At 39.8% G+C, this 23,768-nt stretch overlaps 1 protein-coding gene across 2 annotated transcripts in view; it reads left to right on the top strand.

Annotated features, from left to right (window-relative positions):
- slc2a15a (solute carrier family 2 member 15a) overlaps positions 1 to 23,155 on the top strand; it is a 49,642-nt gene extending 26,487 nt beyond the window's left edge. For both annotated transcript variants that reach the window (XM_031727203.2, XM_039622191.1), the window contains 9 exons: positions 1,020 to 1,144; positions 1,412 to 1,557; positions 1,865 to 1,997; positions 7,176 to 7,363; positions 13,112 to 13,222; positions 16,746 to 16,847; positions 17,034 to 17,109; positions 18,529 to 18,656; positions 21,139 to 23,155. In XM_031727203.2, coding sequence (XP_031583063.1) covers positions 1,020 to 1,144; positions 1,412 to 1,557; positions 1,865 to 1,997; positions 7,176 to 7,363; positions 13,112 to 13,222; positions 16,746 to 16,847; positions 17,034 to 17,109; positions 18,529 to 18,656; positions 21,139 to 21,393 — 1,264 coding nt within the window. In that variant the 3' untranslated portion in view covers positions 21,394 to 23,155. The remainder of the gene's footprint in view (positions 1 to 1,019; positions 1,145 to 1,411; positions 1,558 to 1,864; positions 1,998 to 7,175; positions 7,364 to 13,111; positions 13,223 to 16,745; positions 16,848 to 17,033; positions 17,110 to 18,528; positions 18,657 to 21,138) is intronic.
- Positions 23,156 to 23,768: the final 613 nt, after the last annotated feature.

Genomic DNA, 23,768 nt, shown 5'->3' with positions numbered 1-23,768 from the left:
GTGTTTGCCAACCACAATTTACTCAGTACAACTTCTTTTCACTGTGTGCCTGTGTGACATGTTCAAGGTCACAGCCTCTCAGCCGGCCTGTCTTGGAATCATTTCATGGATTATATTTTCTTACTTATTATATTGGTTAAACTTAAACATACATAATATAATATATCTATATATTAATATATCTGATTAGCTTCTGATCAGTATTAAGTATTATCAGGAAAATCACATATGAATTATTATTTCATGTTCAACTATTAATACGCTTAATACCAATGCTCTTATTCAATATCATGTATTATGATGGGTTGATGACACATTTCTCTTTTTTCCATTCCACATTCCTGTCAGTCTACATTAAAATGAAAATAAAATCATATTTATAAGCTGATCAATTTCTTCACGTAGCAGTTTTATGGTTAATCACAGCGTATGAGCAAGATGTGTAAGCATTTTATGGCTATTTGGGACTTAAACAGGTGTGCACGCCGATATCAGCGTGAAATAGTCACGCTGGTCCACCGTGTTCATTTCACACTATCCAAAGTGTGAAATGAACACACATGCAGAAGTTGCATGAGGAAGATAATATGCTTAAAACCAAGAAATTGGTAGTGAACAAAAATCGTATGAAGTACATTCCAGAGTGCTTAATTGCCAGAAATGATTAAGCTAGGCAGTTAATATGTATTTACATGAAAATGTGTTAATAATACTTGTTTAAACACATTTCTGTGACTAATGTCACAGATTGAACCACCGACCTTCTGGTTAGTGGCTGACCTGCTCTGCCACCTGAGCTACAGCCACCTCTTGTCCCATGTCCATTTCATGCTTTCAAGAAGCAAAGTGTGAAACAGACACAGTGAACTGGTGTGTCTATTAGACATTTTGCAATGATCCTGGGTTGGTTATGTGTATGACTGTGTATATATCAGGGGATGGGGTTTCTGTTATTGTCCTTGCTGTTTCTTAAACTTCTGGGTCGCTTACTTTTATGTACTTTGTATGTGTACTTTCAGGAAGGGGACAGTGGTAAACACAACAGTGTTGGTGTTTATTGCTGGTTTACTCATGGGCTTCAGCAGGATATGTGGGTCACCTGAGATGATCATCATTGGCCGTTTCATCACAGGAATTCACTCAGGTATACACACACACACACACACACACACACACACACACACACACACACACACACACACACACACACACACACACTGTGTGCAGCTCCATAAAGAAATATTGAGAAACCACCAAACGTCCCCACTTTTTTTTTTCCAGTAGCCCTAATCCTCTGCCATAATAAACACATTCTCAACTCTTTATATACTTTATTTACTATGAAAATAATATTTGAAAGTGAATCAGAGTAATATTATAACAGTCTTCTTCTTTGCTCTTATTCTTGCAGGCATCTCTCTAAGTGTGGTACCAATGTACTTGGGTGAGATAGCACCAAAGAACTTGCGAGGTTTCCTTGGTCTCGTGCCGAGCATCTTCATTGGAACTGGAGTTTTTGTTGCCCAAATCCTCGGCCTACACGAGCTTCTAGGAAAGGTAGAGTCAAAAAACCTGCGTGTGGACTGCACTGTAGCATACACTGCTAACAGGATACTTTAAATCAAACAGTCAAGATGTGATTGAAGACTTTCAATTTCAAACATTCAAAGAGTTTTACAAAATGCATTCTAAAAACTGTTTAGGAATCAAAGACAATGTTATACATAGTCCCCACATTTTCAGAGGCTTGTGATTGATTTGTTGCCAAACCAAAATATTGCCATTAATGAATTATTGCTTCTCCCTGTGGTGTTTTTCTCACCACTTATTGCTGGTAAGCATAACTGTTTTGTTACTGTTGTAGGAGGAGCACTGGCCCCTCTTTCTTTCAGTGATTGCTGTACCCACTTTCATCCAGCTGATGTTGTTGCCATGGTTCCCAGAGAGTCCTAGGTACCTGCTGATTGAGAAGCACAACATCCATGCTACCATCAGAGGTCAGTTTTGTTTTAGTTCAACATTAGGTTGGAGGATGAAAAAAAACAGCGGTACCATTTCTGTAGGAAGGGTTAGGGTTACAGAAATGTTCAGTTGAGACATTTATTCCTTTACTGTGCTTCAGCAGTTTCTTCTTATTTTGTTTAGCTTCATTTAAGTGTTGCTGCTTAAAGAAAGCTGTAGAATTGATTATATTTTGTACTCTATTATAGTAATGATCAGCAATACACGCTGACCTGATTTAAAAATGATGGTGCTGGGACAGGGGTGCTATATTCTGAGAAAAAAAAATCAAAATATATGAGATTAAAATATTCCTGAGAATCCAGAAAATATAATATTTTCAAACTATTTTTTCCAAAAGGCAGGGATCTTGTTGTTCATGAGGGTAAGATTATAAATATAAGTTAGTGGCTCAACTATAAAATCTTAAGCCAGTTTAAGAAAATAAGGATCAAGTTTATCAAGACCAACAGCTTTAAAGTCCTGTCTGCCTCCAGGACAGAGAGAGAAGTTAAAAAGAAAAGGAAGCCTCTTTTTTATCAGTCAGTTTTAATCCTGGATTTAGGTGGCCTCACAGTTTTAAATGAGTAACATGTGTATTTAAAACTGAGAAAAGGCAAAAAATCTACAGCCAGGACATTTTCATAAAACTCTAAGGTTTGACAATGTGGAAGGCAGGAACTGAACCCCAGTGATGATGAAGCCGTGATAATGTAAGCTGCAGCTTACGTTACACTTTTGTGGCCACTTTGTTAGTGTGGCCACAAGGAGGTGTGATGAGGACAAAAGAAACCAATGAGCATGGCACATTTACACACACTGAGGTGGTGGTGTGGTGACTGGGAGCTTAAAAACTTTACAATCACAAGGACACCACAAAATGCCACCCTGAGAATATCTAGTTCAAAACTATGCTAGAAGGCACTCAGGTCTGTTATACTTGAGACAGAGATGGGGTCCAGGGTATAAAATAAATGGTTTATTGACAGCTACTTAAAAAACAGACATCAAATAAAAGTTGTTAATTCAATTGCATATATACTGGTAATTGATGCAGAGTTGTGGCTTACTAGTGGTCGAATGGGATGCCAGATGACGATGAAGTCAGAAGAATCATCAATGCGCACGTGTATCTCACCTTTACATGCACTCTCACTAAGGTGCAACTCAAACCAGGGTTGCAAAAGTAGCCACATGACACAGAAAACACAAAATAAACTAAATCTTAAAAGAAGGACTACAAAATAAATAAACGCTCTGGGTCACCACAGAGATCCAATCAGATGTGCCTGAGACAGAGAACCGACTAAGGCTAATAGTGGCCAGCCAATATATTGAAATTGACAGTAGAAAAAAAGGGGAAAAGTCAAAGCAGCAGCACTTCTGTAGCATAGCTCAGAGAAGCATTAGCCTGCTGTAAAGCCTTTAGGCTCCCACCCAAAAGTCCTGCAATACGCAGTAAAATTTGCATTCAAAGTAAAAATGATAGTGACAGAAGTAATGCTAAGATCATGACAAGTCAAAAGTATATACCAATCAAATGGTGCTGCGCGAGTTCCAGATAAAAAACGGCCAATTCAGGCTTCTGCAGCTACGACCGGTATAGCTTCAGTTATCTCTCTCTCATTTAGATCCAAGGTGGGCTTAGTTAGCATGGGGGAGCCTAGACTGGGGACCCTTATTAATAAAGTGTGTGTGTGTCTTCTAATCATCCTCTCTGATATTGATTTGAGAAGATCTATGGTATTACTTTGTGAAATCATGTCAACATGCTCCCTAACTATTTTTTTTCCATCTTTTTGGTGTGCTTATGTAAAGTCCACTAACGTGCTGACTTCACATAAGCATGTGTAAGTTTGACAATTTTATGTTGAAAAAATATTGTATCTGCTTTAAATGAAGGGTTTTTGTGAAGAAAATGTCCTGTGAAAACTGGATGTAATGTTTGCAGTTGCCTCGTTAATGCCACGAGGAGGCACTTTTGGTCCCAGATAAACTGCTCTGCTCGGGTACTGCAGTTCTTCTGGGATTTCCCTCCACGCGCATCTTGGGTTTACAGATAATGGTAAAAAAAAAAAAAAAGGACAAAATATCCAGTTATCAGCTCTTCTCTGGTCAAAAATATCCATGTTGATGCCAGAGGTCAGATAAAAATGGCCATCCTGCTTCAAAGAAGGCAACAGAACTCAAATAATTACTAATTACAACCAAAGCTTGCAGAAGTGTTTCTCTGAATGTACAATATGTTAAACCTTGAAGCAGATACAGCATTAGAAGACCACAAAAGGTGCAACTAATGTCAGTTAAGAATAGGAAACAAAGGCTATGATTGGCTGCCTGCTGTGATGAGTCTGCTGCAACTTTTGAATGACAAAGTCAGGATTTGGCACAAGCAACATGAAAAAAACCTACCGAAGGGTCTGGTGAATCTTTTATCTAATTAAGCATAATTTAGTTCGACTGTTATTTTTTAATAAAGGGGACTTACTTAGCATGTGTTGTGCATGCAGAGCTTGCCTAGCTGGATTTGGATTTGGTCAGAATTACCATCATTGAAAATTAGCACAGTGAATTAATTCAGTTTAATTTGTACAGTACCAAATCACAAGAACAGTCACCTCAAGGCACTTTATAAGTTAAAGACCCTAGAAAAATACAAACCCTCACAGGAAGCCTCCTGAAGTACAACTAACGGTGGATTCAGCATCTCCTGATCCAGGCCTAGCTACAGTATATTCTTTATCCAAAAACAAAAGATGTTAAAAATGTTTAAAGTAAAACCAACCAGCGTTGTGTGTCGTGGACTTCTCCACCAAAAATGTCACACAACTGATAGATCATGTGACTCAGACAACTCTGAAACAGTCATGCAGACATACAGGCAGGTTGAAAGGTGCAGCTGTCTTGTTTTATAAGATTCAGATCACAAATACTCCACTAGTAAACAGGAAATGCAACATGCATGTTAATGAAGAAGTCAAATTTGCAGAGAAGAAGATTTTATTGATAGGTTTAATTTATCGTCACTTATCGTTACTTCAGCTGAAAAAAAATGTAACTGAAACAGAACAAAATCCAGATTGAAGAGTCGAGTCAAAGTTTTTAGGTAGTCCGCCTTGAGGTGGAAACCCAGAGGAGTTCAGAAGGATTGCTATTTATTTATGTATTTATTTATTTTTAAATTTCATAAATCCAGGGAGTTTTTCTCAGAACACAGTCCTCCTCCCCAGTTTTATATATATATATATATATATATATATATATATGTGTCTCCAAAAGTTGAATCTGTTCATCTGGACGTAGCGTTTAGTGGGAGAAAAGTTTCGTCACTCATCCAGTGACTTCTTCAGTCTCACTGAGACTGAAGAAACGCTACGTCCAGATGAACAGATTCAACTTTTGGAGATTTACTTTCCTGGATGATTGAGAATGCATCAAGACATATATATATATGGGGTTTTTTTATGTATATGTATATATATACAGTGGCTTGCAAAAGTATTTGGCCCGCTTGAACTTTTCCACATTTTGTCACATTACAGCCACAAACATGAATCAATGTTATTGGAATTCCAGGTGAAAGACCAACACAAAGTGGTGTACACGTGAGAAGTGGAACAAAAATCATACATGATTCCAAACATTTTTTACAAATAAATAACTGCAAAGTGGGGTGTGCATAATTATTCAGCCCCCTGAGTCAATACTTTGTAGAACCACCTTTTGCTGCAGTTACAGCTGCCAGTCTTTTAGGGTATGTCTCTACCAGCTTTGCACATCTACAGACTGAAATCCTTGCCCATTCTTCTTTGCAAAACAGCTCCAGCTCAGTCAGGTTAGATGGACAGCGTTTGTGAACAGCAGTTTTCAGATCTTGCCACAGATTCTCGATTGGATTTAGACACCAGACAGGTCAGGGATAAAGTTATTGAGAAATTTAAAGCAGGCTTAGGCTCCAAAAAGATTTCCCAAGCCTTGAACATCCCACGGAGCACTGTTCAAGCCATCATTCAGAAATGGAAGGAGTATGGCACAACTGTAAACCTACCAAGACAAGGCCGTCCACCTAAACTCACAGGCCGAACAAGGAGAGCGCTGATCAGAAATGCAGCCAAGAGGCCCATGGTGACTCTGGACGAGCTGCAGAGATCTACAGCTCAGGTGGGGAATCTGTCCATAGGACAACTATTAGTCGTGCACTGCACAAAGTTGGCCTTTATGGAAGAGTGGCAAGAAGAAAGCCATTGTTAACAGAAAACCATAAGAAGTCCCGTTTGCAGTTTGCCACAAGCCATGTGGGGGACACAGCAAACATGTGGAAGAAGGTGCTCTGGTCAGATGAGACCAAAATGCAAAACGCTATGTGTGGCGGAAAACTAACACTGCACATCACTCTGAACACACCATCCCCACTGTCACATATGGTGGTGGCAGCATCATGCTCTGGGGTGCTTCTCTTCAGCAGGGACAGGGAAGCTGGTCAGAGTTGATGGGAAGATGGATGGAGCCAAATACAGGGCAATCTTGGAAGAAAACCTCTTGGAGTCTGCAAAAGACTTGAGACTGGGGCGGAGGTTCACCTTCCAGCAGGACAACGACCCTAAACATAAAGCCAGGGCAACAATGGAACGGTTTAAAACAAAACATATCCATGTGTTAGAATGGGCCAGTCAAAGTCCAGATCTAAATCCAATCCAGAATCTGTGGCAAGATCTGAAAACTGCTGTTCACAAACGCTGTCCATCTAATCTGACTGAGCTGGAGCTGTTTTGCAAAGAAGAATGGGCAAGGATTTCAGTCTGTAGATGTGCAAAGCTGGTAGAGACATACCCTAAAAGACTGGCAGCTGGAACTGCAGCAAAGGTGGTTCTACAAAGTATTGACTCAGGGGCTGAATAATTACACACACCCCACTTTGCAGTTATTTATTTGTATGATTTTCGTTCCACTTCTCACGTGTACACCACTTTGTATTGGTCTTTCACCTGGAATTCCAATAACATTGATTCATGTTTGTGGCTGTAATGTGACAAAATGTGGAAAAGTTCAAGGGGGCCGTATACTTTTGCAAGCCACTGTATGTGCATATATATATATATATGCACATACATATATATATATATAAACATAAGTATAAGTGTGTGTGTGTATTTTCTCTTTTCCCAATCTCTTAGCTCTGAAGTGGTACAGAGCTAAATGTAACATCCAGGCTGAGATTGAAGAGATGCAGGAGGAGCAGCGCTCCCTGTTGTCAGTGGAAACACTGTCAGTATGGAAACTGATGCTGGATGACACGGTCCGATGGCAGGTGCTGAGTGTGGTGGTCATCAACATTGGCATGCAGCTGTCTGGCATCGACGCTGTAAGAACAGTAAATAGTTATATACACATGTAGATGTTGTTGCAGAAATCACCATTTTTGCATTTTTACAGCTGCTGAGGTGTTAAAGTATGGAGGAGCATCGGAGTCATGCACATTGAAATAAAGCATTTTATGAATGGATAAGCAAATCTGCAGTAAAATATGAAATATGAAATGCATTTACAAATTACTTTTTAATGTAATTTATTGATTGACACATTAATGCAGTCATTAATCATGTGATAATTTAATGAATAATAATACGTGTAATTATAAATAAATATTTATAAATATATTATTAATCCATCATTTAATTGCTCAAACAAAAAAATGTTTTACACAAAAAAACTTTAAACATTCAACAAAACCTAATTTATAAAAAAAGATTTTCAAAATCCTTTTTTTAAAATGCAGTAAGCAAGTAAGTGAAATGACAGACTCTTTTAGGCTCATGTTAGTTTGTTAGAAGATATTACATCCCAGTAGTTCTATCTTACTGCCATTTTTATTAAGTTAATGTGCTCTGCACAAATAAAGCTTGAAGCAGTCAGTACTGCTAGGACCAGCCCCAAGCCCTAACATGTTTTTACATCTACACTGTTACACCTGTCTCTCTGTCACTTACATATATTATTTCTTGCTTCTACTGATGAGTTCCTCTTCTCTAGAGAGCACATCTCCACGTTCTCTTCTACCTGCTTCCTACTCTACATATCACAATGTTATTTGTGAACATCATGTCTTGGTATTCACTTTCTTCTCTGTATTATTATAGGTTCTTTACTTTACAATATAAATGCAATACATATCTCAATATCACTGTGGGACGACTGCTGTTGTGAGTTGGTGCTATATAAATTTAAATGAATTGATAATTAATACAATTGAACTAAATAATACACTGTGGAGACTTCTGCTTGACCGTCATCCTCTTCCTGTCTGCACTTCCTGATTCAATAATACAGGGAGTGCAGAATTATTAGGCAAGTTGTATTTTTGAGGAATAATTTTATTATTGAACAACAACCATGTTCTCAATGAACCCAAAAAACTCATTAATATCAAAGCTGAATGTTTTTGGAAGTAGTTTTTAGTTTGTTTTTAGTTTTAGCTATTTTAGGGGATATCTGTGTGTGCAGGTGACTATTACTGTGCATAATTATTAGGCAACTTAACAAAAACAAATATATACCCATTTCAATGATTTATTTTTACCAGTGAAACCAATATAACATCTCCACATTCACAAATATACATTTCTGACATTCAAAACAAAACAAAAACAAATCAGCGACCAATATAGCCACCTTTCTTTGCAAGGACACTCAAAAGCCTGCCATCCATGGATCCTGTCAGTGTTTTGATCGGTTCACCATCAACATTGCGTGCAGCAGCAACCACAGCCTCCCAGACACTGTTCAGAGAGGTGTACTGTTTTCCCTCCTTGTAAATCTCACATTTGATGATGGACCACAGGTTCTCAATGGGGTTCAGATCAGGTGAACAAGGAGGCCATGTCATTAGTTTTTCTTCTTTTATACCCTTTCTTGCCAGCCACGCTGTGGAGTACTTGGACGCGTGTGATGGAGCATTGTCCTGCATGAAAATCATGTTTTTCTTGAAGGATGCAGACTTCTTCCTGTACCACTGCTTGAAGAAGGTGTCTTCCAGAAACTGGCAGTAGGACTGGGAGTTGAGCTTGACTCCATCTCTCAACCCGAAAAGGCCCCACAAGCTCATCTTTGATGATACCAGCCCAAACCAGTACTCCACCTCCACCTTGCTGGCGTCTGAGTGGGACTGGAGCTCTCTGCCCTTTACCAATCCAGCCACGGGCCCATCCATCTGGCCCATCAAGACTCACTCTCATTTCATCAGTCCATAAAACCTTAGAAAAATCAGTCTTGAGATATTTCTTGGCCCAGTCTTGACGTTTCAGCTTGTGTGTCTTGTTCAGTGGTGGTCGTCTTTCAGCCTTTCTTACCTTGGCCATGTCTCTGAGTATTGCACACCTTGTGCTTTTGGGCACTCCAGTGATGTTGCAGCTCTGAAATATGGCCAAACTGGTGGCAAGTGGCATCTTGGCAGCTGCACGCTTGACTTTTCTCAGTTCATGGGCAGTTATTTTGCGCCTTGGTTTTTTTCCACACACTTCTTGCGACCCTGTTGACTATTTTGAATGAACGCTTGATTGTTCGATGATCACGCTTCAGAAGCTTTGCAATTTTAAGACTGCTGCATCCCTCTGCAAGATATCTCACTATTTTTGACTTTTCTGAGCCTGTCAAGTCCTTCTTTTGACCCATTTTGCCAAAGGAAAGGAAGTTGCCTAATAATTATGCACACCTGATATAGGGTGTTGATGTCATTAGACCACACCCCTTCTCATTACAGAGATGCACATCACCTAATATGCTTAATTGGTAGTAGGCTTTCGAGCCTATACAGCTTGGAGTAAGACAACATGCATGAAGAGGATGATGTGGACAAAATACTCATTTGCCTAATAATTCTGCACTCCCTGTAGTCTTCCAGCCGCCATCCTTCTCCTCTCTCTCTCTTTGTAGTTTTCATAATCAGATCTTCAAAGTACTCCTTCAACCTTTTCAGCAACCACTTTTCACTCATTTGTACATTTCCATGTAATCAGTATTAATTCCCCTGACCTGCTGCACATCCAGCTTGACCTCTCCCTCTCTAGCCACTGAGCCTCTTCCTTTGCCATCTCTCTTTGCTGTACACCTAACTTCCCAGTACTCCTGTCTGCTTTTTTCATCTTGGCAGTCTGGGACTGCAACGACCCAGATTTAGGATCCTTTGGAATGCGGAGACCATGTGGAATGGGCTCTGGCGCTGAAAGCCAATAGCTCGCACTCACACACTGACAGCGTAGAGTCTGCTGGCAGCATGGAGACCTCTGCCCCAGGCTCAGACAGGGGAACCTCTGGATTAGTGGGGCACTCAGCTCTGGGAGAAGCAAAAGCCTCCATGGAGGTTCCCACAAGAACACACCTCACACAAAAATATTATTTTTGAGGGAACTGTTCCAAGAGCACAATTAATAGTCTTTAAGTTGGCTGACTCAGGCACATATTGAACAGTCTCTGTGAACACAAGATGTGAATGACTCAGAATGAACCTACACAACACAAAACTCAGAATTTTCAGGCTGGAAAACAGAAAACTCAATCTGCAGAGCAGAGCTGAGTGTCTGTAGGAGATGAAAAGAGAAGTTAACTGTGCCCATGGTGAAACTGGAGACAGTATCTTCCATGATTTGCAATATGTTTCAGAGGGCTTACAGCGAATGGGCAAGCAGAAATCAAGAGGAAAGGTAGGTGGTTCAGTGGAAAGTGGGAAAGCAGGTGTGTTTCAGGTACAGTTGAGGCCAAATTTACTAGCCGTCCACAAATTATGGAACATTTTCCTACACTTCTTCCTAATTTTTGCAGGATTGATGAAACTTGATATAATCAAACATTCACAGGTTCTATTTAGTAGCTTTTGTTACATTTTGCTATATAAAATATATTTCTAGGTTTGCTTTATTTCAAATATAGTAAAAAATGGGGTTTTCAAAAATATTAGCCCCATGTGAATGTTTGCTTTTAAAACACACCCACAGTCATTAACCAATCAGCTTTGAACCACACTTGTGCAGTCAATTGGCCTCCTAACAACATTCATTTAGCATTAAAAACTCCAAGGAACAGGGCACTTGAACACATGTGAGGGACTACTGTTACCATGCCAAAGACAAAGGAAATCAGTCTGGAGCTCAGAAAGAAGATAGTAGAGCCTCATGATAAGGGGGAAAGCTACGCTGCCATTTCCAAGCGATTTACAGTGTCTGATCCCATGTCCCATCTTTGGGCTGCACTCAACCAGGCTCCATGGACTAAGGCCACCAGGTGCTCACCCTCCCCCAGGCCTGGCTCCAGGGCTGGTCACTGGTCACGGTTACCCCATCCTGGGCAGTGTGAACTGTTCCCTTAAGGCTCTCATAGGTTTCCCATGAGGGTTCTCAAAAGGATTTTCTGAATCGCTCTTTGTCCGGTCCCTCACCCAGGATGAATTTCCCATGGGAGACCCTACCACAGGGCAAAAAGCCCACCAGCAACATACCCCCTGGGATCCCAGGGACACACATACCCCTTAATGGCCTGCTTGGCCTCTTTTTTTTTACAATTCCAATTCTAATAAAAAAGTCATGATCTAGTCTTTACGAGGACTTAAATAAGGTAAATACAACTTCAGATGAACAAAAACACGTGATATATAACACTATACTTATTTTAAAATATTAGCTGCAACACCTCGATTCTTTTCATTTTCAGCCGTTCCATTTTAGGTTTGCTGTTGAGCTTGGGATTATTGTCCTGTTATTTTGTTCAATTTTGGCCAAGCTTTAGCTGTTGGACAGATGGCTTCACCTTTGACTCTAGAATACTTTGGTACTCAGAGAAGTCTATGGATTACTCAGTGACTACAAAGTGCCTGGGTCTTGTGGCTACAAAGCAAGACCCAAGTCTATGAGATGTTTGTGCTGTGTATTGTGCATTATTGTCACATATCTTCACTCTGGTCACATCAGTCCAAGCAGCATTTTTCCAGAAGTTTTGTGTTTTGCTTGGTAGCAATTGTCTAAAGCTAAAACATGTTCTTTTTCCTGTTAGTGATTTTTCTGGTGACACTTTCAAGGCTATATGTTCTTTTTTTTCATTTTTTTTTTTTTTTTTTGAATTTTACATTCATGAACTGAAAACAAGACCTGTATACTCTGAAATGTAGCCTCTCTGCCTTCAGTCATGTTTTCAGTCACTGAAAAGCATGCTGTACTTGGTTGAGATCAGGTGACCTATTTACCTGAACAATAGCCCGTGTGTTTGCTTTGAGAAACTATTGGGTTGCTTCTTCAAAGCAAAGGGAAAGTGCCACAAACATTGTCCGTGTGCTGTGAAGTGCTGTCCAAACAGATGTGCAACACTTTGCTGAACCTGAAAAGTGTAGCTATTTGCACTTCAGAATTTACCCAGCTACTCGTCTCAGCTGTCACACAGTCAAAACACACTAGCCATGTCCATGCCATCATATTGCCTCCACCATCTTTAAAACATGATGTGGTGTATATCAGGTCATGCGCTGTTCCTTTCTTTCTCTATACCTTTCCCATCATTCTGGTACAAGTCAATCTTGATTTTATCTGTCCAAAGATTTTTTTAAGAACCATGCAGGCTCTTTTAGTTATATTTTCTAGTTTCCTCTGTCCTTGAGTGTAACCAGTGTTTTGCACCTTGTAAGCCTTCTGTATTTACATGCATCAAGGTGTTAGTTTGACAATGACACACCCACCTTCTTAAGAGTGTTCTTGATGTTGTGGAGGGATTTTACTTAACCAAGGAAGAATTACTTTAGTTTTCCATGACACTTAATGCTGCTGAAGTTCATTCATCATTTGTTTACATTATTGGTGATTTGGCCACTTTTAGCATGTTTTCTAAATGAAGCGCTAATAACTAAAACTTCAACACTAAAGTATAAACTCCAGATGTCCATCTGTTAATTTTTTGTAAAATAATAAAGACCTCAGCCTCTAAACTGTTAGGGAACTATGTAAAAATATTACAAACACTTTATGCAATACTTGTCTTTAACCCACCGTATTAAATATGGAAGTGAGCATTTCAATCACACCTTGACTGACTGTCAGATATTAACTGTATTACCTGCATTTCTCTTTCACCACAGATCTGGTTCTATACCAACAGCATCTTTGAAAATGCAGGAATTCCAGCTCCAGAGATCCAGTATACCACAGCAGGAACAGGAATCATAGAGATCATTGCTGGACTCATTGGGGTAAACATACAAATTAGAATTCATGCAATTATATAGCAGTTGATGTTACCTTTGTATTAGTGTTGTGTTGCATTTTGTTTCCACAAAGACAGATATTCCTCGTGTACAGAACTGAGATCAGGAAGTGATTTTGGGGCCAGCTTAGCATAAAGGAGGGAAGCAGATAGAAACACCTGGCCTAGCCTTTTCCATTGTTGAAAAATACATCTACTAACACCTTTACGTGCAATTTCATCAAATCACTGTGTAATATTTGTACACTATACACATAAATTTCGATAAATACCAGTTTATTCAAAGAAGAGATGGTCAAGAGGCTCAAGAGGTCGAGCACATCATTTACTAATCAAAACATTGGTGATCTTTGGCTGCTCCAGTCTGCATGCCAAGGATACTTGGGCTAATGTGTTCCTTGGAGTGTGAATCTGTGTACGAATGTGTCTGGATGCATGAATCCCACAAGAACACTTTGAGTGGTCAAGTAGAGTAGAAAAGCACTATATAAGAATCAGTCCATCATACTCGTTTGCAATAGTATCGATAGCAAAAAGCACCATTGTCCTCCAGTTGACACACATTGACTCACACTGCATTGCAGCAGACAAGCAGGGACAAAGCTGAACACATGAACAGTAGCTGACAACAACACTGCAAATGCTGCTGCAAGTGCATACAAATGGTCAAATGGCCAAAATCCAGTTGTTGATAGGCCCATAGGACATTGTAAATGTAACAGAAAATTTAGAATCACAAATTAACATTACACATTTGTCTTTGACCTGTGGAAGGAAGTACCTCGAGAGAACCCAAAACAGGCACAGAGAGTGCATGAAAACTCCGTTCAGAATGGCTCCAAAAAACTGGTGGATTCAAACTGACAAACTTCTGGCTGTGGGGCATCGGTGCTAACAAGTGCTAAGCAAGGAATCAGACATTATCAGTACTGCCCGTATGTTAATGCAAATACACAGTCATCACATGAAAGCATAATACTAATATTTGTTGTCTAAAAAGTCTCATGTCCAAAACTGGAAAAGTCTGGGAAAGTCTAGACTAGACAGACACAATGAGTTCCTACCTTACCAATTCAAATTATGTTGCATTCCATTTCAGTTGGAAATTAAGTTGGAAATTCAAAGTTGAAATTTTCAGATGGATTGCCCCCGCTCTCTAAGAACAAAAACAGATTGTAGCATTGGTACTAGTGGATGATTGGCTCCACAAGCTCTTTCATGTTTTTCTGACATCTACTGAAATTTGGTTAACTGAGGAGTGACATCATTCCAAGTCCTAACATTCAGCTTCCAGTAAAAGGAATGAAGCTTTGATCAGCAACAGAATATGGTGTCAATTCACCAGAACCACAGAAACTAGAACAGGGCTTTAGCCCCAATTGGGGTTTTTTGTTGTGATTTTTCTCCCTCTGATACTAAAGTATCCTGTATATTAGCATCAAATGTGAAACTCTAGTATTGTGACACACCTAATGACCAGTGTTTAGATACAATCTGACTTTATAATATAAGATAAGATAGATAAGATAAGATAATTCTTTATTGTCATTGCACAGTCATACATAGTACAGTAGTACAATGAAATTGGAAAAACTGTCCTACGTCGGTACTACATATAACACAACACGACACGATATGACACATCACAACGCAACACAAACAACACAACACAGTATATTAACTTAGAAATAAAAAAGAAGAATAAGTGTTATGTGTATTGCACACTGTTATTATTGCACATTAATTATTATTGCACCTTGTTATAAATATAAATATTATTATTGTTATTGTTTTAAACATTGTTACCTCCCCTAAAAAGTCCAGGAGGTAGCCAATCAGGTCAGCTATTTGCATTGATCAGGGCTGTTGCCCTGTTGTAAAAGCTGTCCTTGAGTCTGTTTGTTCGGGACCTCAGCAGCCTGAACCTCCTGCCAGACGGCAGCAGCTTAAACACCCGGTGTCCTGGGTGTGTACAGTCCCAAGGATGCTGTCCCTATTGAGACAGCGAGTGCTGTACAGGTCCTTCAGGGAGGGAAGAGGATGTCCAATGATTTTTTGGGCCATATTGATGACCCTCTGGAGTGCCTTTCTGTGTGCTGTGGTGCAGCTGGAGAACCATACACCGATGCAATATGTCAGCACACTTTCAATGGAGCAGCGGTAGAAGACGGTCAGCAGCTCCTTCTTCAGGTCCATTTTTCTGAGGATTCTCAGAAAGTGGAGACGCTGTTGGGCCTTCTTTAAGACCGCAGAGGTGTTAGAGCTCCATTGGAGGTCTGTGTCTATGTGCACACCCAGAAACTTGAAACTGGAGACCCTTTCCACGCACTCCCCGTTGATGCTGACAAGCTGCAGCTCGGACTTCCTCCTTCTGAAGTCAACTACCAGTTCTTTTGTCTTGGTGGTATTGAGGTCCAGGTTGTTATCTACACACCAATCTGACAGCCTCTGAACTTCAGCTCTGCACGCCGTCTCATCTCCCCTGAGATGAGCCCCACCACGGTGGTATCATCTGCAAACTTGATGACTGCGTTGTCTGGGTGGGTACTAACACAGTCATGTGTGTACAGAGTGTACAGTAGGGGACTCAGTACACAGCCTTGTGGAGAGCCGGTGTTGAGGCTGAGGGCTGAGGAAAGATGAGGCCCCACTCTAACTCTCTGTACACGGTCTGAGAGGAAGTCTCTGATCCAGCGGCAGGTGGTAGAAGGAAGTCCGATTTCCAGCAGTTTAACTATTAGTCTGTCCGGGAGTATCGTATTGAAAGCAGAGCTAACGTCAACAAAGAGCAGTCTGGCGTAACAGCCCTGCACTTCCAGGTGAGATATGGTGGTGTGGAGCGTTGTAGCAATGGCGTCTTCAGTTGATCTGTTAGCTCTGTATGCGAACTGGAGTGGGTCGAGTGTGGGTGGCAGGCAGGACATGATGTGACGTCGGACCAGTTTCTCAAAGCACTTCATTATAACAGGTGTTAGAGCAACTGGTCGGTAGTCGTTCAGGCTGCTAATGTTAGTACACTTTGGCAGTGGGACAATTGTGGCTGACTTTAGGCACGGCGGGATGCAGGACTGGGACAGTGAAGTGTTGAAGATCTTAGTGAAGACCCCAGCCAGCTGGTCTGCACACTCTTTTAGGACCTTTGCGGTTACCCCATCTGGTCCGGCGGCCTTCCTGGGGTTCACTGCCCTCAGTGTGCGCCTCACCTCATATTCCTGCACTATGAGGCTTGGGCTGCTGCTGCTGTTCGATGTTTTTGCTGCTGCTGTCCGATGTTTTAAGGTGTGTGATAAAGAGATTTAATAAATCTAAAGATGTATACCATCCAAACTGCTATTTTAAACATCATCATTAGCCGATTAACTCTGTATTTTTAAGGTGAGCTAGGCTAGCGCTTCTCATTTCCTATGCTAAGTTGGTCTAAACACAACTTGAGTTGAAACACAAACACATACATTTGTCTGTGTTCCACTCAGTAGTGTCTAATAAAACGTCTGTCTCTCCTTCTTGAGTGTTTTACTATAGAGAAGCTGGGCCGCAGGCCTCTCATGATTGGGGGTTTTACTGTGATGGGTATCTGCAGTACTGGGATAACACTGGCCCTCATTTTACAGGTAGGTGTGTGTGTGTGTGTGTGTGTGTGTGTGTGTGTGTGTGTGTGTGTGTGTGTGTGTGTGTGAGAGAGAGAGAGAGAGAGAGAGAGAGAGAATACATATTTGAAGCAGTGTTAAAAAGAATGAGAGAAGCTAACTAAATACTGTCAGACTTCTTCAATGTTCTGCTGTTTGTTCTCATTGCAGGCTCATTTGTCATTCATGCGCTACGTCAGTGTCTGCTGTGTGGTGGGTATTATTGCTGGCTTCTGTATTGGCCCAGGCAAGTTGCTTTATACTGCATGTTAAAGGGCTGGTTCATTTAAATGACAACTATTCACAGATTGACCTGTTCAACATATTATTTTTGTGTGGTTATCAAATGATGTCAATAGAAACAAAAAACAAAAAAACAAACTGGTGGTGGTACACCTGTGCAGATACATCAAAGTGGTGGTTGCCTGCAAAAATCTAACTGCTGCCCACTTTATATTTGATAGTGATTAAAGTGTTTTAACATCAAGTATACAACATAATGTCAGCAGGCATGGCATTCATGCAGTTGCAGGCGAAACTATTTTCTTTTTCACACATGTTTTAGAAACCTTTGGTATTTTTCATTTCCTTTTCTAAGCTTGTGTTTGGAAACTGGAATCATTTATTAGCCAGAATTTGTGGATGGGTTATGCACGAACCATTTGCTGGGCAGAGCCATGAAAAATAGTGTGTTTCGAGACCCGTGCATGGTCTCAGATAAACAGATTATCACTGAATACTGCTAAAAGAGTTTTAAGCGTTATATAAACCAGAATGTAATTTAAACTTTTGTATAGGCGGATGTCAATAGTTTCTAGAGGAGTAAACAGTCTGCTCTGATTGCAGCTGTGAATGTTTGATGTTATTCTTTTGTCAGAGTTTCTTTGACTGAGATATTTTGTTCGACTATTGTCCAGCCAGATAAATAACCTGTGAGTTGCAGGAGGTTTTGGTTGCTCTCTGTAGTTGTAGTTGAACACCACCCTCTGGAGGTCATTTAAAAAATTTGTCTCTAATTTGTGTGAAACTCTTTTGTACTGCATGTCTAGTTACATTTTCATTTCAAAAGTTTAATAAATGACAATTATTTATAAAACTGATATGCATTCAAATGTTCTAATATGAAGTTCCCTAACTGTATATTTGACTCTAGGTTCTATAGGACTTTCTGTAGGAGAGACAAATAAAGCCCTTTTTACTGACTATAAAAATTAAATATTAACAATATGCATTCTTTGACACGTTTCTTGTGTCCATATGTGGACTTTTAGGCCCAGAGTTGATAAATGAAAATGCATTATAAAATCATGCACATAAATAATATAATTGCTTGCACATGCCCTGTTAATCTGCACATTAGTTTTGTAATAAAAAGGATTTATTATCTCTGTGTTTCCTCTGGATGGTCCAGCTTCATACAGGTGCGTGTGATTTGATCTGGGAGGGGATGTAAGGTGGACAAAGTGCTTTATCCTGATCAATTATTGGAGCTATAGGATGAAGAGTTTCAAGACAAGGGACCAAAAGAGTCAAACTTTGTTCATTACTTATAAATTGTCTTAAATGTGAGACTAAATGATTTTTGAGCACTATGAAATCCCTCCGAGAGCATCCGACAGGAATGTGTGACTGATGTTTGGTAAGTTCTGTCTTTTTCCTGTTGCAGCTGGAGTGCCGTTTCTGGTTACAGCAGAGTTGTTTAAACAATCCCACCGACCAGCAGCCTACATCATAGGAGGCTCACTCAACTGGTTGTCCAACTTCACTGTGGGATTCGTCTTCCCATTCTTACAGGTAGAAGCTATACACTGTGATGTCCTGGATTTCTTTACAAACTTACTATGCAGAGAACTGATTGAGGAGGTCCCCGAGTACCCACTCATTTTAGGTCCAATAATACTTCTTGTAAGGCTGCCTGTGTCAATTTTCCTTAAGAATCTATTAAAAACATAAAGTCAGGGAGCTGTTAAATCAGGGAGAGCACACAGAATAGAATAGAGCAGCTATCAGTGACAGCAGACAGGATACTGGTGAAGCCACTAACAGCATGTGGAGGACACCGGGGTCGTTCTAGGTTTCAAAATGGTTCGTCTACATCGGTCCAGCTAAATGAAGACAGAAGGGTATCAGTTCGATCATGAGCTGATGTGCTGCTGGCTGAGCTTGACTTCAGAACTAATGCTAATGCTTAGTCTGCATAATGAGAGTAATGCAGTGTTACGCTGTGTTTGATCTCCCTCAAGTCGATATATCACTGTGAATACCTCAGAAATCCATCTCAGTTTCTTACTCACTGTAGTCCAAGGAAAACTCAGAGTGTAAGAGTAACTACCTATTCTGACATATATTATGTCAGTTATAAGCAGTGTTGGGTAAGTTACTTTAAATTAGTAACTTAGTTACATTACTAGTTACTTCTCTAAAAAAGTAACTCAGTTACTTCAAGTTACTCGTTACTTTCAAAGTAACTAGTTACTAGGGAAAGTAACTTTGGTTTTACTCAGAATTCTCTTGTTAATGTGTTGCTTCTGTAACTGGATACCCAGCAAGATTGCCAGTCTTCTAGCTTGCTTACTTGCCACAAGTGCACTGTGCCACCTACCAACAGAAAGGAAAAAATAATGTGCACATTTCCACGAGAGAAATCCCACGCCTGGACCGTCGTTGACCACCGCCATGATTCTAGCCTTCTTTTTACATCCAACACAAAAACTGCAGTCGTGGTGCTTTTGATTGTACTCAGAACTCGGAAATTCTGCCTTCTGAATAGGAAGATGTAGGTAACACCAGACTGCAGATGAGCTGCATACAGAGCTGGACTGGGACAAAAAATCGTCCCAGGCATCTTGACTAGAGACCGCCCACCATTATAGGAAAAATCATAAAGCCTTTGAATGAAAATAAACACTGTTGTGACAGTGATGAAACACTGTTCTGATGGTATATATGTATCAATCTATCAATTGTTTGTTGTAAGACTCAGATAATTATTTTTTTAAAAGCGAGACATTTTAAATGAGAATAAGAAAGAAAAGTATTTCCTTGTGCCCCCCTTTCCCTGTTAATGCCCTACATGGACCCCTGGCAAAAATTTCCTAGATCCGCCCCTGCACAGTTACCAGCTGTCAGCTACGTAGAAAAGGATGCTGGTGTTATTTGTCTCTCAGAAACAGTTCATAACTTCCTTTCAACTCATTCATGTCACCTAAAAGGTAAACCTGTTTCTCCATCACCTGTTCAGCTCTGATGATTCAGTAAGGACATCTCCTGGTTTCATCTGCATGTTTCCTCTCACCAGATAACCAAACCGATATCATGACCAGCAGCTTTACAGCTGTGGCTCCAGCAAACATCAGCTGATACTAGAAATTAATATTAAATAAATTCTAACAACAGCTGATCAAGCTTAAACGTGCTGCTGTTGTTTAACGCGACATCCGCTGGTTTCCTCTTTCTGGCGCAAAGTGGGCGAGAAATAAACAAGCGAGAAAAGCCGATCAGCTGATCATTGATCAGTTTCGTGATTGAAGTAGAAACAGGAGAGGAGAGAATGAGAGAAGAAGAGGCAGCTGTGCAGCTCCAGCTTTGTGTCTTTTTCATTGTAGCTGAAGTCCGGGACAAACTGTGTTCCTTTTCACCTCAGTACGAAACGCGTAATATTTTCTCTGAATACCAGACGATTCTGTTTTTTACGGGACGGTTGGCAACTCTAATAATTAACCGTATGAACAAAATAAAGTTCAACATCAGTAACATAGCACCCACCCAGCTGTATAGAAACTCCGTCATGCTAGCTAGCACGCAGTACGAAAATGTCAGCATACCGAAAATAAACTCCACCTAAACTTGGTTTATATCTGACTCAGATAGACTGCAGGTCATAACTTCTTACCTGAAGTTCAGTTCACCTGACACGCGGACCGGCGGCCGCTCGGTCTCTCCTCTTGCCTCCCTTTTCCTTCATCCACCTGCTGGCCTCCACCACTTGCTAATGTTATTGAATCTGTGGAAGCTCCGCGATATCCACCACAGTAAGTAACGAGTAACGAGCCTATCTAAATCCCAGTAACGAGTAACGCGTTCCTGGTTTTGGCATAATAACTAGTTACCGTGCTCGTTACCACAATAATAACGTAGTTACTGTAACGCGTTACTTAATAACGCGTTAGTCCCAACACTGGTTATAAGCGACATGGGTCAATTCTGATACCTTTAATTTAAAACTGTTTGTCCTTTTCTTTCTTTCTTCCATCTACCTGCAACACCCAACCATCAGATGTCAGCAGGAGCATACTGTTATTTAGTGTTTGCCACCATTTGTGCATCTGTTGCCGTCTATGTCTACATTGTGATCCCAGAGACCAAAAACAAGACCTTCATGGAAATCAGCCAGATGTTCTCAAAGAAGGAGGCAGTCTTAGAGACCCAGAGCCTGATCCATGTTGACCAGCTAAAGCTGAGGAAGCTGAATGGCTACGGTGGTCTAGAACATGCTTCAGTGGAGTTTGACAGCTCTTTGTCTGTACCTTAACTCAAACTTCATAGCCAATTCATTCCTTTGGTATGTACATTGTAACAAAACAACACCTCACCTGTACCCAGTGTGCTATAGCTGAGTGAAGTTATTCTGTCAACTTAATATTTAAACCTAAGATTTATAAGAAATTTTAGTTCATGGGTGCTAATTAAAATCTATTAATTGGTGTAATTTCTGAACCCTGGGAGCATGGTGACATCACAGGACTATACATATAGCGAAACAGCCAGACAGGTTGAAAACAATAAACCTGTATGGTAAGCAAACTTAGGACAAATGTCATTACATTTGAAAAACGCATTTCCTCTTTGGCCTGCTGTAATGGACCAGACCTGCCAATGGAGGGGACTGTAACTCCCAACAACCCTAGTTTGATAATTGGGTAAGAAAATAGAGGAGAATCTTATACAGTGTTTCATTCGTTGTTACACTTCTACACTAAAATATTATGTTTCACAACAGTTTCCCTAAGGTACATTAGTTAAGTGCTCTGTCTATTGTCTATTGTTCTATCTCGACCCAGCAAATAAATGTGTTTTTATGTCAGTCATGATTTCAACCTTAATTATCTTGGTGAGTATGGTGCTATGAAAAATGTTAGCAGTGATGTACACAACTGCAAGAAATTGTACTTAAAAACAACTGTACTTAAAAAAATAATAACTGTTTTATTTATGTTGTCTGTGGAAGAAGAAGTATTTTAATGAAAAACTAAAATACAAATGACCTCTGGGGTCATGTTTTTCCATGACCCCAGAGGTCATGGAAAAACATAGGTCATTTTCAAATAAAGCCTAGCTAGTATTTCTTCTGAAAGGTAATTTTTTAACCTAAACTTCCATTCTCTCCTCACTGTAACAAGTGATTTCGGTGTCTACACTTAACCAAAATACAAGTGGAAAACAAATTGTCCCAGAAGAGGCTCAGACACCAGCTGTTTGTCCCTTTATTCCAAAATGAAAACTCTTCTGTGTGTCATTTCAAAATTATTGGGGTCAAGCAGCTGATGGTTGTTTAGGTTTTTAGGTCCTTACAACTGACGAGTTCATATTCTGTTTAGTCAGCATTAGCATGTGAAAATGGAAAGCAATTAATTAGATGAGACCGTTGTTGGGACAAAGAAAAATGTGGAAACAATTTGTCTACATTCTGAGCTACTTAGATTCAAAGAAAAAACTGTGTTAACATGAGAGGATGAGACACACTAAAGAAAAAGTTGGTTAATAGAAATTAAACAAATTGTTATTTCTTTAATCATGAAAAACTTCAGCTGCTTTGGATACTGTTACTGCTACTGCCTTTTTATTTTAAAAGATGCTTACTGCAGACAGTTTGGGTGGTAAATTCTGTAAATTGGCTCTTTAGCCAGCGTGAGTGAAATGAAATCCGACATGCACAGAATAAACTGTCTTCCTTTCAGTAGGAAACAACTCAGAGCTTGTAGATACAACAGCTTGTAAAAAAACGGGTTGTGTGCAGTACATGACAGAAATAAACCTTTTTTTGATTCTTTTATAGTTATATAATAGTAAGTTAACGTCACAATCTAAGAAATCCAAAAAACAAATGGCATGTTGTTAAATGTCACCATTTATTGTAAATGTATGTTACCTGATGTTAAACATGATGTTTTCTCAACTTGGTCCTGATATTTTAGACTGTGTCATTACACTGTGCTGGTTGAATTGTTTTGCAAAGTCTTCTAAAATATCTTTTGTACAGAAAGTGAAACTGTTTAAATACATGAAAATGTGTACATGAGTCTAAAAGTTGTGAATTGTCAAAAGATAACTACATAAATGAAGTACTCTACCACTGTGCTTTCTGTTTTAATTACCAAGCATAGTTGACTGTCATCTTCCAGCAGCATTCTACAGTAATAAGCAAATTATGCTACTAACATATCTAAACTGTTAGAAAGACAAAAGAGTTCAAGGCACTGAATTTTATTTATTCACCATCAAAAACACAAATCTAACTCCTTGCTGATCCCTAGTGGTCAGAAAAGAATTATTCCTGCTAGTCCAGTCCAACTGAGAAATACATTCTTGTAAACAATGTAAACAATGCCAAAATCATGAACATTTATATTTTTAAAATATATTTTAGCACTGGTGCTTATCTTGGCCTATTCCTACTACCAGCTGACTGCTGAAACAGCATGACCCCATTAATAGAACTGTGCATTTGTACCCACACTTGCTCTGTTAGTATGTGGAAAAAAGCACCCAGGGGCCAACAATCCTAGTTTTTTTAACATATACATTTAAGAAAAAAAAATTCAATAACACAAAAAAATGTCCTTATGTGTTCAAGCCTTAACAAAAGATCTGCTTTTCATTCACATATGGAGAGTAAAATAACCCAAA

Source organism: Oreochromis aureus, linkage group 13 (genome assembly GCF_013358895.1).
Source record: "Oreochromis aureus strain Israel breed Guangdong linkage group 13, ZZ_aureus, whole genome shotgun sequence".
NCBI lineage: Eukaryota > Metazoa > Chordata > Actinopteri > Cichliformes > Cichlidae > Oreochromis > Oreochromis aureus.
The sequence above is the reverse complement of the archived record's forward strand: the minus strand, read 5'-3'. Positions and strand labels throughout refer to the sequence as shown.